This window comes from Rhinoraja longicauda, chromosome 23, assembly GCF_053455715.1.
Source record: "Rhinoraja longicauda isolate Sanriku21f chromosome 23, sRhiLon1.1, whole genome shotgun sequence".
NCBI lineage: Eukaryota > Metazoa > Chordata > Chondrichthyes > Rajiformes > Arhynchobatidae > Rhinoraja > Rhinoraja longicauda.
This window is the reverse complement of record NC_135975.1, coordinates 8874438-8894179: the sequence shown is the minus strand read 5'-3', so window position 1 is coordinate 8894179 and position 19742 is coordinate 8874438. Positions and strand designations below refer to the sequence as shown.

Sequence of the window (19742 nt, the reverse complement as noted above, 5' to 3'; positions counted from 1 at the left end):
TATATTCCATCTGCCACTTCTCTGCCCACTCTCTCAACTTGTCCAAGTCCTTCTACCTGCTCTTCCACCTATTCTCGTATCATTCGCAAACTTGGCCACAAAGCCTTCAATCCCCTCATCCAAATTATTGATATATTCTGTGAAGAATAGTGGCCTCAGCACCGACACTTGCGGAACTCCGCTAGTCACTGGCACCCAGCCAGAAAAAGCCCCCTTTATTGCCACTTTGTCTTCTGCCATCTAGCCAACCTGCTATATGTACGAATAAAGAAGGTATGCCCTGCACTTTAGTGTTAAGCACAAGAGAAGGTGAATAGACCTGGGTTCAATCTTGACTCCTCTGTCTGAAATTTGTACCTTCTCTGTGACCAGGGATTTTCTCTGGATGCTCCAGTTTCCTCCCATATATGAAAGATGTACAAGTTGGTAGGTTAATTGGCCTCTGCTAATTGACCCCAGTGTAGTGTGGGTGGTGGAATTGTTTGAAATGTAGGAAGAACAGGTTATCGGTAAAAATGAGCAGAGGAATGGGAATGCTCCATGACATTGTTAATTTGATAGGGTTTTACTCCAGTATTTTGTGTCCATCTTCGGTTTAAACCAACGTCTGCAGTTCATTCCTACACCTGCAAGAGAACATGTTCCATTCCTTATATATCTCTTATAAGGAAATATGATCAATTTGATGGAGGGGAGATTGAAATGAATCCAAATGGCTCAATTGATTTGCACTTTTTCCATTTCAGAGACCAGTATCACTAGCTTAAGGCAGGCAGCCCTGGTACGAGCTCCCCAAATTCCAACATTGAACATAGTTATCCAATACTTGGACATGACATCAAATCAAGAGTACCTGGTGGAGAGAATCAAAGGTGAGTGTTTCAGCATAGTGTGCTTAACTGTAGTGTGTGTCAAAAGTATGAAAGCTTCACACCTCTGCCATTGAACATTGAATTGACTTGGCTCAGGTTTTAGGGGAGAGTTAATTTTTTCCACCCTTATTTTCTGTGATGTTCTCAACTGTGTAATGGATTCTCTTTCTCTATGCTGTCTTGGGCTGGGAAATTTCACAACCTTGCAATCGGGCAGGAATTGTTGCACAATGAAGGGACTTCAGTGCATCTGACATTCCCTGCTTCGTTGAGAGCATGCAACCGAACATAGCCACAAAATGCTGGAGTAACTCAACGGGCCAGGCAGCATCTCTGGAGAGAAGGAATGGGTGATGTTTCACGTCGAGACCCTTAGTCTGAAGAAGGGTCGAGACCCAAAATGTCACCCATTCCTTCTCTCCAGAGATGTTGCCTGTCCTGCTGAGTTACTCCAGTATTTTGTGTCCATCTTCGGTTTAAACCAACGTCTGCAGTTCATTCCTACACCTGCAACAGAACATGTTCCATTTCTCATCAACATCCCTATCCTGAGCTCGGGTATGTGAGCTAAAAGTAATTATGTTTAGGCAGAATATTGCTTAATTGGTGGTTGTTCCTAACCATCTGAAATGCTATTAAGGCTTTTCAATAAGTTAGTTGGTTTGTTGCAGAGCTTGCTCACGGAGGCTGCATGAGCTCTTTCCGATGGAATGGAGGAGGCGACTACAAGTCTAGGAAATGGGACACGGATCTTCCCACTGACTCTGCGGTGAGTATTTAAAAGGGAAACAATAGGAGTAGTGTTGCACGTTGAGCCTGTTCGAGCACTCATGGCTGTTCTGATCTTTGGCCTTAAATTTATTTTCATACCCAATCTGCTTAACACTTGATTCACCAATGGCCAAATATCAATACTTCTCAGCATTGAATCTATTTACAAACATGACAATGCAGTGCTTTTTTTGGCATGTTATTATCTTCATAATTCCCCCCCCCCCCCCAAGCTAGATGTATGAATGGGAAAAGCTATAATTGACTTTATTGAAGTATGTCATCGTATTTATCGAACCATTGAATAAGAGAGTATCACTGTGATATTATAACGTGTACAGAAATTCTTATACTTGTACAACATCATCCGTGTATCAGTTCCCATAGACTGGGAAAATAAAGTTCAATATGGTAGAAGAGATTAGAAGGGGTGATCACAAGATATTTGAAAACATGGATGTTGAAGTTTTGCACCAAGAAGCAGGGGAATAGAGACATCTGAATCATTCTCAACTAATGTTCAGATGAGGAAAAGGGCCTGGGTAAAATCAAGCAGTGTGAGATAGAGTTCGACTGCAGGAATGTTGAAAGACTTGGTGGACCAAATTTTGTGCACAGTTTTACTGCAGCTGAATAACCTTTTTTTACGAAGCACAAGCAACAAAGTACAAATGTCCCAATATATCTATATATATATATATTGTGGTTTTGTGAAATGAAAGGGAAATTTAAATAATCTGGATTATCTCTTTTAAATTCAGAGTAAAAGGTAATCTCATTGGAATGTATAAAACCTGCTTGCAGGAGATTATCTTCCCTCCAGCTGGGTATTTAAACCAAGGGTCGTAATGCAACGGGCTGCCCATTCAGGAAAGATAGTCATCGAAACGTACTCATCAGCCCACCATGACCATATTGATCAATTACTCATCCATTACATTAAAGTAATCCAATTTACCAGCAGCTCAATGCCTTGGCATTTCAAGTGTTTGTCCAAGTCATAGTCATTCAGCATAGAAACAGGCCCTTTGGCCCAACTTGTTCATACCAACCAAGATGCCCCATCTACACTAGTCCCACCTGCCCACATTTGGTTCCTATCCATCTAAACCTCTTTTATCCATGTACCTGTCCAAATGTCTTTTAAATATTGTTATAGTGACTACCTCAACTACCTCCTCTAGCAATTCATTCCATATACCCAGCACTCTGTGAAAAAAGGGCCCCTCCTATTAAATCTTGTCCCACTCACCTTAAACCGGTTCTCTGGTTCTTGATTCTATCTCTGCATTCACCCTCCCAGTTCCCCTCAAGATATTTCTTAATTATTGGGAGTACCTGTTTCTCTATCCCAAACTACATTTTCATTATCGTGATACACATGCCAAAAATAAATTAATACACAACATACATATCCAATACCATTTAATTTGAGTAGTATGTTCCAAATTCCAACCCTCTGGATGAAAATGTTCTCCCTCAGATATCCTCTAAATCTCTTCCTCATCTCAAATCGGTCCTCTTGTTTTCGGCATCCCTGCAGGGAGAAATGTTTCCTTCTAAGTAGTCTATGTTCATAATTTTGTATACCTCAATCAGGTCCTTCCTTTGTCTCCTCTGCTCCAAGGAAAACAGACACATTCTATCAAGTCTCTCCTTATAATTGAAACACTCCATTCCAGGGAGCATTCTGATTAATTTCCTCCGTGCCCTCTCCAATGCAATTTTTTTCCCTATAGTGTGGTGATCACAGCGCAATTTGAGAATCCGAAAGAATCTTGAAATTCTCTAGCTAAGTGGGTTGTGGAGGCTCAGGTGTTGAGTACCCTCTAGGCAAAAATTAGATTTTTGATACGATAGAATATTGGGTTTATGCATGCCAGTGGTAGAGTCAAGTTGGGTATATTATCATATGCTCATGTACGGTGAGGTACAGGTACAATGCAAATCTTGCAACAGTGGCATCACACGTCCGTAAGTTCACAATCATGTAGTCGCGCAACAACATGAATTATATATAAGTTGTACCCACATTGTGCACGGGGCATGCATTTATGCATGACAGTAAAAACAAAAAACAAGGCGGCAGTGCAAAACACAATTAGAAAATAAAACCAGTCAATGGCAGTGCAAAAGGTGATTGTGGTGTTATGTTGTTGAGGTAGGATTAGGGTTATGTGGGTTAGTTCAAGAATCTGAGCTATAGGCAGAGGTTGAATAGGCTGGGACTCTATTCCTTGGAGCGCAGGAGGATGAGGGATGATCTTATAGAGGTGTATAAGACCATGAGAAGAATAGATCGGGTAGATGCACAGAATCTCTTGTCCAGTGTGGGGGAATCGAGGACCAGAGGACATAGGTTCAAGGTGAAGGGGAAAAGATTTAATAGGAATCTGAGGGGTAACGTTTTCATACAAAGAATGGTGGGTGTATGGAACATCACTGCCAGAAGAGGTAGTTGAGGCTGGGACTATCCCACTGTTTAAGAAACAGTTAGACAGGTACATGGACAGGACAAATTTGGAGGGATATGGACCAAGCGCAGGCAGATGGGACCAGTGTAGCTGGGACATGTTGCCTGGTGTGGGCAAGTTGGGCCGAAGGGCCTGTTTCCACACTGTATCACTCTATGACTCTAATCTAATTGTTTCAGGAATATTGCTGTTCCTATATCTGGTGGTGTGCAACTTCAGGCTTCCTGCCTGATGGTGGCAGTGAAAAGTCCACCACTCTCTGCAGCCCTTGCTTTCCTTTTCTGTGGAATTGCCATACTAAGCTATGATGTAACCAGTCAGGATACTTTCTAAAATACATCTGTAAAGGTTTGTTAACAAATTCGGGTGACATGCCTAAGCCTTTAAACTTTGGAAAAAGTAGAGGCGTTGTTGTGCGGCCTTTGTGATTACATTTATTGCTAGATGCAGGATGGGTCATCTGACATGAAGCTGCTAACTCTCTGCTGCCAACCTACCAATGAAACCTGGCGCATTATTTTATCAGAAGGATGGTTGTCTCTTAAAGCAGAAAGAATTGAAGGGTGATTTGAGGTTTTTAGAATTGAAGGATTTGAGGCTTCTAATGAGAGTAAATAACGAGAAACTGTTTCCATTGGATATAAGCAACCAGGTAAAATTAAAAAATAATGGGCAACCAGAGCAGAGACTGTGAGGAATGAACTTTCTGATCTAAGATGTGGGAACCGTTTCAATATTAACATTCAGTTTGAATTACATGTGCAGAATAATTTGCAGGGTCATGAAGTGTGAACAAGGTTAATGAAGTGATGCTCTCTCATAAATACATTGCTTTCTTTGTTTCAGATTATAATGCACATGTTCTGCACTTACCTTGACTCAAGGCTACCTCCACACCCTAAATATCCCGATGGGAAAACTTTCACTTCCCAACATTTCATTCAAACTCCAGATAAACCAGGCAAGTATTTATTTGTAGCTGGCACCAGCAAAGCTAGTGCTCCTTTTCAATACTTGCAAAGCACTCAGTCATGCATAGAGCAATGTAGAATTAGGTCATTTGGCAGCTATGAGTTCACTCTTGTATGTAATTGTTGTAAGGCTAGTTCATTTAACACAATACCCCGTGTAGTTCAGTGAGTTGAATGGTTTGGATATGTTTTTGAGGGCAATATTAACGATTTCTGACATTTTGGTTTAGTACAAAAGTATCTTTCTCACAATGTCTCCGATGACATAAATCCTCCCCCTCCCTACTGCCTAAATGCATAGAAGGGGTAAATAAATATTGTTCAGAGAATCACTTAACACCCTGGTCCAATCTGATGCAGCTTTATAACAGGTTGGTCCGGCCGGATTTGGAGCTTTGCGTGCAGTTCTGCTTGTCCCACCACAGCAAGGATGGGGAGGCTTTGAAGAGGGTGCAGAGAAGGTTGAGGGAATAATGCCTGCATTAGGTGGTATTAGCTACAGGGAGAGGTTGGACAGACTTGAATTGTTTTGGAAGTTGTGGGGAGATCTGATAGAAGTATATAAAATTGAGAGGCATGGAGAGGGCAGACAGTCAGAATCTTTTTCACAGGATGGAAAATCAAATACTGGAGGCCATAGCTTTAAGGTTCGAGGGGTAAAAATTAAAGTAGATGTGTGAGGCACATTTTTTTTACCCAGAGCGTGGTGAGTGCTGGGAACTTGCTGCTTGGGGTGGTGATTGTAACAGTTATGATAGGGGCACTGAAGAGACTTTTGGATAGGCATATAGATGTGCAGAGAATGGAGGGTTATGGATTGTGCAGTTAGATGAGAGGTGGACTTGGCATCAAGACTTCCGGTGGCGCTATGGAGGCTTGAGTCCAGCGCCAACTAGCTCCGTGCCGAGGGAAAAAAAAACGGGAGAAAATTGGGTTTTACCTGCAGCGATCGCAATCTGAACGGCTGCCTGCGTGACGTCATCAGGCGCGCGACTTTAAGATATGTCGTTACAACGCAGCCCCCCCCCCCCGTGGGGCACAAAAAAAAGCCGGTAAAAAACCGCAGATGGAAGAGGAAGGCCCTTTAGAGGCCTCGGCCGCAATTACAACGAGGGCCCAGGAAGACCCTTCGAAGAGAATGAAAAAGTCCGAAATGGAGGGACAGCTCCTTTTTGAAGGTGCGAGATTCAGTATTTACCGCGATTATCCGGTAGAAGTTCACAAGAAAAGAGTGCAGTTCATTGAGACAAAGAGAATTTTGAAGAAGGTACCTGATCTGAGATACAGCTTGCTTTATCCCGCAAGACTAAGAGTCTCCTACAAGTCCAAGGAACACTTTTTTACAGACCATGAAAAAGCACTGGAATATGCTAAAGAAGTCGGAAACATGACAGACTGAAGAATTCACATTACCCTTTAGGAGTCCCGCCAGATCTAAAAAGACCTTTAAAGTTTTTTCAAGAGCTTTGAGGAGATCCGGAAACCGAAATGGATGGAGGACATTGGAGAAAACCGTGATCTTTTCTGTTTTTTCTGTTTACTAATCATTATTATTATCTGTATACTCATATATAACTATATATGTAATAACCAATATTTATTAAATATCTATATTACCACTAAAAATTATTAATAAAATTATTAACATTAACATAAATCATATAAATTTAATACTGTATATGATTGATAACAATGATGAATAATCAATAGTCTTCGATTAACATAGAAATGAATTACACAATTATATTATTTAGGAAGATATGCAAGAGGTAAATTAGCCTAAGTCATAATAAAGTTTGACCGTTTTTCTCTTTACTTTTCAATTTAAAATTAAATTTATGATAGATTTAGTGGAAAAATTAATATGATATGTAGAGATATGTAGAGGTTATGTGCTTATGTATGCATACATACGGGTATGTATATATATATATAGGGGTATATCGTGTGTGTGTATGTATGGGTATGTAAATAAGTTTGTTACTCCCAAAGAAGATATATGAATGTTAGAAATAACCCTTTATTTTCTTTGCGCACGGAGCTAGAATTTTTTTTTTTTACAAAGGCTACGGAAGTCTTTAGAATTCTAGCCACGTTAGTGTGGCTATCACTAACTACACTAATTGTAGAGGTAGTTTCTTTTCTTTCACCCTATATTAATCAACTCTATCACTTTTCTCTTTTTAAATATTTTTGTAACTTAATGTTAGAATGGGAAAATAAGACAAATACAAGGAGATGTGTTCGGAAGAGCGTTGTATATGATTTTAAATTCATCTATTTGAGGTTCGGGAGCAGGGTCAGGTTCTGTGTGTTGTACCTTCTGTTCGGTTATAGACCACCTTAGAAACAATATGCAAGACATTAATATGACAAGTGGGGGTCAGGGAATAACATTTTGTAGTTGGAATGTCAAGGGAATCAATGAACCAATTAAGAGAGGTAAAGTTTTGGCACATCTAAATTTAATCAAAACTGATATAATATTTCTTCAAGAAACACATCTCAAGAAGGAATCTCAACATAGACTTAAAGCTAAGTGGATTGCTGAATCATATCACTCCTCCTTTTCCCACAAGTCTAGAGGAGTTGCAATACTAATTCGTAAAGGAATACCTTTTAAGAACTCCTCAACAATAGTGGATATTGATGGCAGATATATTATATTAGTTGGAGAATTAAATGGAGAAAAAGTGATTCTTCTTAATGTTTACGGGCCTAATTTTGATAACCCTATGTTCTTTAATAAAACATTTAATAAAATTCCTGAATTCACACAATATAAATTAATAATTGGAGGAGACTTCAATTGTACATTAGATCCATACTTAGATAGATCATCAATGCAAAAAAAAATAAAATCTCAATCTAGTGTATTTTTAAATTCATTTATTAATACCACTAATATTAAGGATGTCTGGAGAATAGAAAACCCAACTGGACGGGAATATTCATTTTACTCACCAGTACACAAAACATACTCAAGAATAGATTATTTTTTAGTTGACTCTACGTTTATTCCATTTATTTATAATTCAAAATACCATAACATTATAATTTCGGATCATGCACCTGTAACATTCATGATTAAATTAAATGGAATGTCCGAGAAACAAGCATATTGGAGATTTAACCCACAAATTTTGAACGAAAAGTCATCCCAGGAATATATTATTAAACAGATTCAAATATTTTTGGAGGTAAATGACAACCCTGACACACCTATTTCTCTTATGTGGGAAACGTTTAAAGCGTATGTTCGAGGTACATTAATTTCTGCTCAAGCATTTTATAATAAAGAGAACAGGATTAAGCAACATACATTGGAAAGTGAAATTAAACAACTAGATATAGAAAATGCGAGAATGCCATCTACTTTAAAACATAATAAAATTGCTGTATTGAAATATAAATTAAATAAAATGTATTCAGAACAAGTAATAAAACTTTATCAAAAAACAAAACAATTACATTTTGAATTTGGAGACAAACCACAAAAACTATTAGCACGTCAATTACGAAAAATGGAAGGGGAAAAAATAATTCATAAAATTAGAACAGAGACAGGAGAATTATTAAAAATGCCCAAGGACATAAATGATAGATTTCTTCAATATTATCAGAACCTTTATTCAACTAAAACCGTAGCACAATCAGAAGGAATAGCAGACTTTTTAAAAAAATGTAATTTAAAAGGTTTAGATTCAAACGATAGAGAATTATTAGAAAGGGAGATTACGATAAAGGATATTGAGGAGTCTATTGGTTCTTTAAAAAACGGTAAAGCAGTAGGACCAGATGGTTTAGGCTCCGAATTTTATAAAAAATTCTATGATTTGCTTAGCCCACGTTTACATAGACTGTATGAGTATATATATACTCAACAGAAACTTCCAGATACTTTAAATGAATCTATAATAATACTGATTCCTAAAGCTGATAAAGATCCGGAAGACCCGGGATCATACAGAGCAATTGCACTTTTAAATACAGATCAAAAAATTTTAACTAAAATACTAGCGAATAGATTAAGTACAGTGATGAATAAATTAATACACCCTGACCAAACAGGCTTCATTCAGAAACGATACTCATACTATAATCTAAGAAGATTATTTAATATTATATATTCCAAGAGAATTATTAATGAAGATCTAGCAATAATCTCACTAGATGCTGAAAAAGCATTTGATCAGGTTGAATGGTCTTATTTATTTTTGGTGATGGAAAATATGCAGCTAGGGGAGAAATTCTGTACATGGATAAAACTGTTATATACAAATCCCACGGCTAGAATATTTACAAACCAAAGGTTGTCATCGAAATTTAGCCTAGCTAGAGGTTGTAGACAAGGATGCCCGTTATCCCCATTATTATTTGCGCTTGCTATTGAGCCACTGGCAGAAAGAGTTAGGGGGCATCCGGAAATACATGGATATAACACAAAGGACACAGAGAACAAAATTTCTCTATATGCAGATGACGTATTAATTTACATCACAAAACCAGAAATTAGTATTCCAAACTTATTAAAGCTAATAACCCAATTTGGATCACTTTCAGGATACAGAATAAATTGGAATAAAAGCGAAATTATGCCAATAAGGGAACATAACAAACAGATAATACAACAATTTCCATTTAAAATAGTAAATGAAAAATTTAAATATCTAGGTATCTATGTAACTAAGATATATACATCATTATTTAAAGCAAACTTCCCCCCGTTACTGAACAAACTACATAAGAATATTCAATACTGGAAAACACTCCCCATCTCAATGGTAGGCAAAATTAATGCCATAAAAATGATTTTTTTACCGCAAATATTATACCTTTTTCAGACAATTCCGATATATTTGACAAAAAACTTTTTTAAAAAATTGGACTCTATTGTTAATGATTTCATCTGGGATTATAAGAATCATAGGATAAATAAAAGACACTTGTGTAAATCAAAAATAAATGGAGGCCTGGCTTTACCCAATTTTTTGTTTTATTTCTGGGCAGTTAATATTAAAAATATGAATTTCTGGTTGGAAGAAATAGATCTTCAACCAGACTGGTTAAAAATGGAAAAGGAAGATTGTTTGCCTTTTGATATTGGTTCGATATTATTTGCCACGTCTAAATTAAACAAAAAAATTTATAGGGAAAACCCTATAATATTTAGTGCTATACGAATTTGGAAACAATTAAAAAAGACATTAAAACTAGATAATTTATCGCTTTTTCTTCCAATTGTGAATAATCCTTTGTTTAAGCCCTCATGGTTAGACCGGGGTTTTACACAGTGGAAGAATTATGGAATTAAAAATATGGGACAACTTTATAAGGAAGGCACCTTTCTGACATTTCAGGAGTTGCAACAGATTTATGGTCTTCGTGGAAATGATTATTTCAGATATCTTCAACTTAGAGATTACGTAAAGTCGAACTCCCAAAATTTTCAAATTAGAAATTCAGAAATTCTTGACGAATGTTGGAACAAACATCCTAATACAGAAAAATTAATATCTTATATATATAATATTTTATTAGACAGTGACATGCCTTCTACGGATTTATATAGACAAAAATGGGAAAAAGAATTAAATCAAGTAATAACGAAAGATACTTGGGAAGAAAGTTTGCAACATATAGATCAGTGTTCACTAAACGCCAGACATTCTCTAATACAATTTAAAGTATTACATAGGTTACATTATTCAAAAACAAAACTACATAAAATTTTCCAACATATTTCACCTAAATGTGATAAATGTCAACATTTAGAAGCTACATTATCTCATATGTTTGCAAACTGTATAAAAATTAAAAATTTTTGGGTAAATATTTTTAGTATAATATCTAAAATAACCAGCACACAATTGGACCCAGATCCAAAATTAATTATACTCGGAATATTAGAATTAGAATTAAATAAAACATTCAGAACAACACAAAAAAACTTTATTGATTATAGTTTAATAACAGGAAAAAAATTAATTCTAAAATTTTGGAAAGGCCCTACGGCCCCCACAATTAAAATGTGGATTATAGAAATGACGGAGACCTTAAACGTGGAAAGAATCAGATTTTCCCTGTTGGACAAACAGGAATTATTCATTGAAACATGGTCTCCTTTTATTGATTACTTAAAGGGTCAGAATAGTTCAGCACAGGAACCTGACTAGCACTCGGACTAAAGAATGAATGAAATGCTATACTTTGGAATGTACGAATATATCTCGAATGAAGTTTTTGTTATTTTAATAAATTTTTCCATTCTTCTTTAACTAATTTTTTCCTTATTTTTTTTTTTTTTTTGTTTTTAGTTATTTTTTCTTTTAAATTGGTTTTTGTTTTTAGTTTTCTTCTCTCTCTTTTCTTTCTTCACTTCATCTACTTCGTTAGCTTTATTTAGTTTATATAAAATAAATTAAAAAAAAGGGGTAAAAGGTATATAATAATAATTGACAATATTATCAATTCAAAAATGTATGACTGTAAAGATGTAAACAGGTTATGTACCTATCCCCAATAAAATTTTATTTAAAAAAAAAAAAAAAAGGATGGAAAATCAAATACTGGAGGCCATAGCTTTAAGGTTCGAGGGGTAAAAATTAAAGTAGATGTGTGAGGCACATTTTTTTTACCCAGAGCGTGGTGAGTGCTGGGAACTTGCTGCTTGGGGTGGTGATTGTAACAGTTATGATAGGGGCACTGAAGAGACTTTTGGATAGGCATATAGATGTGCAGAGAATGGAGGGTTATGGATTGTGCAGTTAGATGAGAGGTGGACTTGGCATCATTTTTGGCACAGACATTGTCAGCTGAAGGGCCTATACTTGTGCTGCACTGTTCTATGACTGTCAACTACTTATTGTTTCACACTAATGGGGAGCAAAATGCTGGACATCCCAGAGGAGAAAGGAAATCATGCACTTGTATTTACTTAAACCCACCCTGGTTGATTATAGATCAGGAATAATTATCGATTATTATAATCAAGTTAATAAATAGGCATCACGTTGCTGCATTGTCAGTTCTAGGCTCTGGTGATATTTGCCAGCCGCCCTTGAGCTTTCACGATGAATCCCAACGCTCAGGGTTTCCTTCTCTTAGTCGTTGTGCCCTCGTGCTGCTACGAGGGTCCCTGCTGAGCAGTCAGTAACAGCAGAAACCACATGAACGTGATCAGGTTGCACAATTCTCCATTTTATAACATAATATGGCTATGGGTAGAATGTCAATCCCAGCAGTATAAATTAAAAAATTATGAAATATTCCTTTGAGGATGTAGCATCTCCTGACGAATGGCAATGAGGAGTCAATCTGGATTACCTGGAGTGGTTTTAAACCTGCAGACCCTTTAACTACACAATCTGCAATCTCTTGTGTCTTAACTCTGGTGAATGAGACCACCTGTAACTATCAACTTTACAGTCGATTAACGTGTTATTACATGTTTGCTACTTATTCTCTTTTATCTAAATCTATTTTTCTGATCTCCAATTCTTTTTGCAGATACCACAAATGAGCATTTATTCTGTATATACCAAAGCATCATCAATCCTCCACATTGCCAGCTTATCTACCAGGGGCAGGTGTACAGTTTGCCAAAGGTACCCGAAAGTGTCCTTTGATTTTTACTTGTTTTCTTTCTCGTGAACAAACTCTAGTACTGTGAAAGAAACGACGGTCTGCGTTAATATATTCTTTCCCCAACTTGCGTCTTTGTAGATGTCCTATTCAGTGATTGCTTTTTATTTTATCCCACAAAATGTGGTTGTTATGAAAATTACCATAAACGTCATTCTGGGAATGCAGGTAATGGAGTGAGGAGGGATCTTGGATTAGCAGACCACTCAATATTGCACTGAAGTGTCAGCCTGGATTATGTGAGTTTGTGCTGTGCGATTTGATACTGTGAATTGCAACGCACTACAGTATAATCTGCATTTATAAAATTGTCAGACCATTTACACTGGAGAATTAGAAATTAGACCCTAATTTCTAATTAGAAATTAAAATTAGAAAGTAACTACCTTTTTTATATAAAGGCTCTGACCAACTCGATGCTCTTCTAAAATACTGCCACTTTCGTGAGGCAGGAAACCTTGCCCACAGTAAGATGTGATAATGGCCATATAGTCCACATTTGGGATTCGTTGGGAGTGAATTATTTATTAAGAACCTTTTTGCAATCATTCAGGAGAAGACCATATCATTTAATCTGAATAAAATTAACTGAAGTTGATTTCAAGTTCTAACTTGGTTTTTCACTTTTCAGGACAGAAGCAACATGTTTCACACCATCCTGATGTTTCTGTACATAATTAAAACAAAGGAGTCAGGAATGCTGGGGTATGCTATTTTCAGATTTATCCAGCTCTATTGTGCGATTTCTGATCATGTTGTTGATCACTTTTTGTAAAGTATCATCTTTTAATTTTGCATATACAGCACAAATCATGTTTAGCCTATCATGTCCATGCCAACCATCAAATAACTATCTCATTTACCAGCACGGTCTGCTTCCTTGGGTGCTTTGGCAATCCGTGGTTTTCTAGATGCGTTGTGAGACTCCCTGCCTCCAGATCCTAACAGCTTTCTGATTAAAAATGTTTTTTTTCTAAGTGTGACAAGATAGACACAGAATGCTGGAGTAACTCAGTGGGTCAGGCAGCATCTGTGGAGAAAAAGGATAGGTGACCTTCCTGACCCAAAACGTCAAATCTATCCTCTTTCTCCAGAGATGCTGCCTAACCCACTGAATTTGTCCAGCATTTTGTGTCTATCTTGGGTATAAACCAGCATCTGCAGTTCTATGACGCTAGCTTTCTAAGCATCTTGCCCCTTTGCCCAGATTATTTTCTCTTGTTTTAGATACCTCTGCAGTGGGGGAATATACCTACCTGTATCCCTCATAATCTTGATGGTTTCCCATCTGGTAACCTCTTGGCCTCTTGCACTCCAAAGAAAACATACCAATTATATTCTATCTCTTATAACTGAAACACTCCATCTCAGGCAACATCATGATGAATCTTCTCTGTATCCTCTCCAGTCTAATCACATCCTTCTGGTGACTGAGAGCTGTGCTCGTTACTCCAGCTGTAGCCGAACCAGTGTTTTATTCAATTGTTGTGTAACATCCCTACTCTTGTTGAGCAGGACATAGAATGTGAAAGCATGTGTCCCAGTTGCTGCCTTTACCTTATTTATCTGTGTTGCCAGTTCGGACATCTTTGTTCTTCGATGCACCCTAGGTCCTACCATTCTTTGTGTATGTCTTAGCCCAATTAATTCTTCCAAAGTGCATCACCTTCAGAGAAGGATTAAATTCTATCTGCCTGTGGTGCATCGTTGGTTGTTTTCTTTCAATCACAAAACAGCCCTCCACCTATTACCAAACCAATTCTGCATTTAATTTGCCCATGTTCTCATAGGGTCTTACTTTTTGGACCATTCTCCCACATATGACCTTGATCTCTCATTTATTGTCTTGCTTATCACATTTCAAAAGATGTCAGGCTGGAATCTTTCAAACATACGGTTCCTGTCCCAAAATGCTTCACATTTTGATTGTTTAATTATTTTCTGATGAATCCCTTCAGAGTGAATTTTATTCAGTATCTCAGATTTTTGTAAATTCTGAGAGGGCAAACTTCTGTTAACCAAAGGCTGATACACAGGCATGGCCTGTAAAGTTGTTAAATCAGTGGGATTATAGTGGATTTTGATGGTTAATCTATCCCCCAAGGTGGAAGTAAAGAAGTCAAGGAAGGGAAGAGTCAGGACTATGTGACAGTAGGAGTGGGGTGGAATCAATCAAAGGTGATGAACCTTCTGAGCTCTGTGTGGACTGTATGCACTATCACTTTTATTCTCCATCCCATTTCCATTCTGGTCTCTGTCTTTGGGTCTTGCACTGTTCCAACAAAGCCTGTTGTAGTTGTCTCACTCACGTACTAGGCATGCGGCAGCCCTTTGGACTTAACATTGAGGTTATCAATTTCAAATTGCCAGTCTTTCCAGTTGGGCTCATCTTTTCTGATGAAAGGGTTGTCTCTCCCTCAACAAACTGTGGCTTAACCTGCTGAGTATTTCATGATTCCAGCAATTGCAGGGTTTTTTTCTCTCTGCCCATTATTCCAGTAATTTTGTTCAGTTTTTCCTTTAACCGTATCCATTTACATTTCTTCCAGACAGAACAGATGCAATTAACAAATCTTCACTGCCTCCCTCAATTGGTATCACTACCTTTTGTCATTCTGTTTTGGTTTCAACTCTTGTTCTCTCCAATCCCCCCCCCCCGCAACTTCTAACTTTTCCTAGTTTTAATTAAAGAACATCAATCCAAAACATTATCTATCTCTCTCTCTCTCTCTCTCTCTCTCTTGCTCTCGCATTTTCTGAGTTTACTGCCAGAGGAACACTGTTTGTATCTAATCCAGTGGACAGAAAATTTATCCCAGAAAAGAGGCTCTCCCTGGTGACTAATAGAAAGATTAAAAAAAAGCTTTTCCTATATCCTCTTCCTGCAAATTCAATTATTATTAATGTTTTTGTGGAAGACAATATTAAGGTAACAATTTATTTACAGCTGCACTAAATCTAATTTTATTTTTACAGAAGGGTAAATCTGGGCTTGTCTGGAGTGAACGTTTTGTGGATTTTTGGCGATTCAGGATAAGTTGCCAGGAAACATCATTCTCCAGTATTAGTATTGAGGTAAAGCAGTAATTAAGTCTACGCGACATCTGAAAACTACATGGCATCACTTCACATTCTCCTTGATCTGATAATGATGCTTGGCAGAGAAGTGCAGGACTTTGCAAAAGAAACTGAAGCCAGCCTTTTCCTTGTGACTTCATCACACTGCTGAGTGTCTGGCTGTGGGCCACTTACTAAGATTGTTTTGTCATTTTGCACCAGTGCCTTCTGTCCCATTGTTTAAAGGACAGCACCAATCAGCAATGAATGTCAGCAATTGTGTACATTTCAAGATCTTTGAAGCATTGTGTGCGAAACTACAAAATGTTACCACATTTTGGTGAGCGACTGAATGTAACAGGGTTGTGAAATTCTTTGTGGATCAGAGACACTTATTTCTGCGTTCATCGTTCTCTGAACAAAGTTGCTGTGGAGATCCTGTTCTGCCTCAAATAATCATGTTTCCAGTGTTGTGCTGTCTTTCAAGTATATACAAGCTAAGCTGGGTTTTAAATTCATAATGTCATGCTCTGAGCAATCTGATTCTGAAATACTGACAAAACAGTGACTCTGGGCTTATATTTATGATATGCTCTGTCAGAGTATTGATGGTGCAAATAGATGTTGATGGGAGCAAAAGGCCGATGAGTGAAATGTGGAGGAAAGAAGGTGCGAAAAGAAAAATAATGTAGAGGCATCCTTCTTCATTTCATACTGATGTGGTATTTCTTTCAATGTCTGCATCCAAGTATGTGGGCCTCCCATGTCCTCTTAATACAGGCCCAATATTTTTATAAATTGTGAATAAAGCATTGTTGATAGTACTGGAGCTTCAGAGTAAGGTTTGGAAACCACTGTGGATAGCTGTGATCTACTCCTGGCCACAGTGATAAATGGGGACTTTTTATATCACTCGTGTAAGGGAGTATCTATCATCTTTTGATTGTGAATGTATTGTAAAAGATTTGTTTACCTTTTTATCAATTTTAACTTGTAATACTAAGTTTATTCAGTTCATAGGATATGTTGAGAGCTGTTCTGTTTAATATTAGCACTTGTACCTTTCTCCCTGCTGGATACAGTGCCCTGACTTACAGCAAAACTCCAGTATTTTTCATAGAGTCCTAGAGTCATAGAGTCCTAGGACTCTATGAAAAATACTGGAGTTTTGCTGAAAGTCAGCCATTCTTCAGGTTTTAATGGCTGACCATGCAACAGTCCTGATCCATCCTACTCTAGTGGGGCTCACTAAGGGTTGAAAGCAAGAAACTGAGTCTATTCTATTTTTCTGTCCAGGCTGTTGAACCAGATGTCATGCCCAGGGAGTCACATGAGGTTCAACAGCAATGTGTCCCCAGACTTGCGACTCAACCACCCCTTTCCCCCCCCCCCTCCCCCCCTTTCCTTATCTCCTGCTGTCCTATTTTCAATCTGATGTTAACTGCACAACTGGTTACAAGTGAAAATTCGCTCCTGGAACATTATTTTACTGCCCACCATACAACTAGGAACCAGTGTGGATGGAGCTAGGTGCTGATGAGATCGTCTGCCCACCACATGTTCTATCTTTCTTCAGTGAAAGTACCAGAGCAAAGCCACTGCCCATGGAACATATGCCAGGTGAGATTAATGTCCTTCGAAGCTGCAGAATGGACCGCAAATGTGAGCAATGGAAGTTCCTTTGTGTTCTTCCACGTTTGGAGCTAGTGTGTGCGGGATAGCTTTGTTGGGATACTTTACATCTCGGGTCCCGAGTTGGCTTATCATGAAAACATCTGATTTCATACAGGTAAGTATTGTCTTGTTAGGCTGAACTTTTAAACGATGAGCAAATTGTTATTCAGTTTGACCTGACCTGTTTTGGTTTGGCACTATAAATCTACATTTGAGGAATTCCATAACCTTGGAACTATTGTAACTGCTGTCAATACAGATGCTGTCAAAACACAGTAACTTTATAATATGCACATAGTATTTCCTTTTTGTGCACCGGTTAGACAATCAAGATCAAGTTTGTCATATGCACGTGTATGGTAAGGTAAAGGTACAATAAAATCTTGCTTGTAGCAGCTTTGCGGGTATAGCAACTCGCATAACCCTAAAAAAAAACATATACATTGCACAAAATTCTAAAAGACTGCAAAAAAACAGGATATCAGTACACAACTATAATTAAGAAAAAATAAGTGGAAGAGGTGGGCTGCAAGGTTCCTTTGTCAAGGTCGGGTTAGGGAGGTGCAGTTTGGTTCAAGAACCTAACTGTAGGTAAGAGGTTTGTGAACATAGTGGTGTGAAACCTCAAGCTTCTGTACTTCCTCCCCGAGGGCAGCAGTGAGAAGAGGGCATGGCCCAGATGGTGGGGAACCTTGATGTTAGATGCTGCCTTCTAGAGTTTACTCGAGTAGTCGCAGACACGGTAACATTCCTAAGAAAGTAGAGTTGCTGCTGTGCTTTAGTTGTGATTGCATCTATGTTCTAGGCCCAGCACAGGTCATCTGAGATGTTGATGAGGAAGTCAAGGATCCAGTTGCTATGGGAGGTACAGAGACTTAGTCTTGGTACTGGGTGATGAGTTTCATGGGGATGATAGTGTTGAAGGCCGAGTTTTAGTCAATAAACAGCAACCTCGTATATGTGTTCCTGTTATCGCGATGGTCCAGAATAGAGTGGTGAGCCAATTCGTTCATACGTATCAACCTACAAATTAGGAGGAATAAGCCGTTCGGCCCATCAAGCCTGGTCTGTTCCACTGGCAGAATAATTATAACAGCTTTCTGAGTTAACACTTCAGATACATTGGAGATGGCAAGACCCTTTAACTGGAGAAAAATGATTTATGTGACCATCTGATTTTTCAGCACGAGGTTCAACATTTAACTTTTGATTTCGTTGAAAGGATAGCTTTAGTTTACTCTCTAGTGTGAACGTACACTGCTGATAATTTGATGCATCCAACTCTGCCCTAATTCAACCAATTCTACTGATCAACAAGCAACAATCTGGTAACCTAATGAGTGAATAGACTAATTTAGTTTACATTTATCCACCACCCTCAAGATATTGTGAAACATGACAAGCAATTAGTTATTGTTCAAATGCAATGCTATCAAAAAAGGGAAAACATGGCATTCATTTTGTAACTAGTATTGTCCACAATACTTGCACCTCTATATTTATCTGCTCCAACGCACAAAAAGGTTTAAGCTCATAAGGAGACAAGAATGTTACTGACAAAACTAGGCTGGCATGTCCCCTGTAGATTGAGAAAAAGGATGGAGGCCCTTTTCGGAAAGAATAGAGCTGTGACAAGCCTTTGGAACACATCAGTACCTGCAGAAGTCAATGAATGAAACAATTTCTCTAATGTATGGTCTGATTAACAATTTATAAGCTGTGTAACATGGCAATCCCGAAGCAAAGAAGACATTGTGCATCAATGAAATCTACCACCACCAGCACAAAATTATTTTTGATTGAATCATGTAAAAGACCTAGATTCCTGAGGTGAAAAGGGAGTAAAGGTCCTTGAAGTTAAAGCAGTACTGGAATAAGAGTCCTGTTTATTCTAAAAAAGAATGATTTTGGTTGTTGAAGACTAATGATCTCAGTCACTGGATGCCATTGGCCTGGTAGCCTTAAGCTGCTTAATGGTTTAGATAGACAATTACTTTCCATCATAGATCTGACTTTGGAGTGCTCAGCAATTAGTATCTGAGGAGTTGCTTATTTAATGCATTAAAGCACAATTTTTAGCCATCATCGTAACTCCACCTAAAAAATCAAGGATTAGTGTTTATTACCATTCACAAATTCAGCATTCAGGCCAAATATAATTTACTTTTCGAAATGTATTTCCATTTCAGTGAGTTCCTTGGTCAAAATCCTGAAATTAGTTATCATATCATATCATATATATACAGGCGGAAACAGGCCTTTTCGGCCCACCAAGTCCG

General features: G+C 37.9%; 1 protein-coding gene across 1 annotated transcript in view; it reads left to right on the top strand.

Annotated features, from left to right (window-relative positions):
* tmem209 (transmembrane protein 209) overlaps window positions 1-16920 on the top strand; it is a 31651-nt gene extending 14731 nt beyond the window's left edge. Inside the window, exons 10-15 of the mRNA XM_078419561.1 lie at window positions 747-872; window positions 1544-1641; window positions 4964-5078; window positions 12598-12695; window positions 13364-13437; window positions 15709-16920. Coding sequence (XP_078275687.1) covers window positions 747-872; window positions 1544-1641; window positions 4964-5078; window positions 12598-12695; window positions 13364-13437; window positions 15709-15769 — 572 coding nt within the window. The 3' untranslated portion in view covers window positions 15770-16920. The remainder of the gene's footprint in view (window positions 1-746; window positions 873-1543; window positions 1642-4963; window positions 5079-12597; window positions 12696-13363; window positions 13438-15708) is intronic.
* The last annotated feature ends 2822 nt before the right edge of the window (window positions 16921-19742 follow it).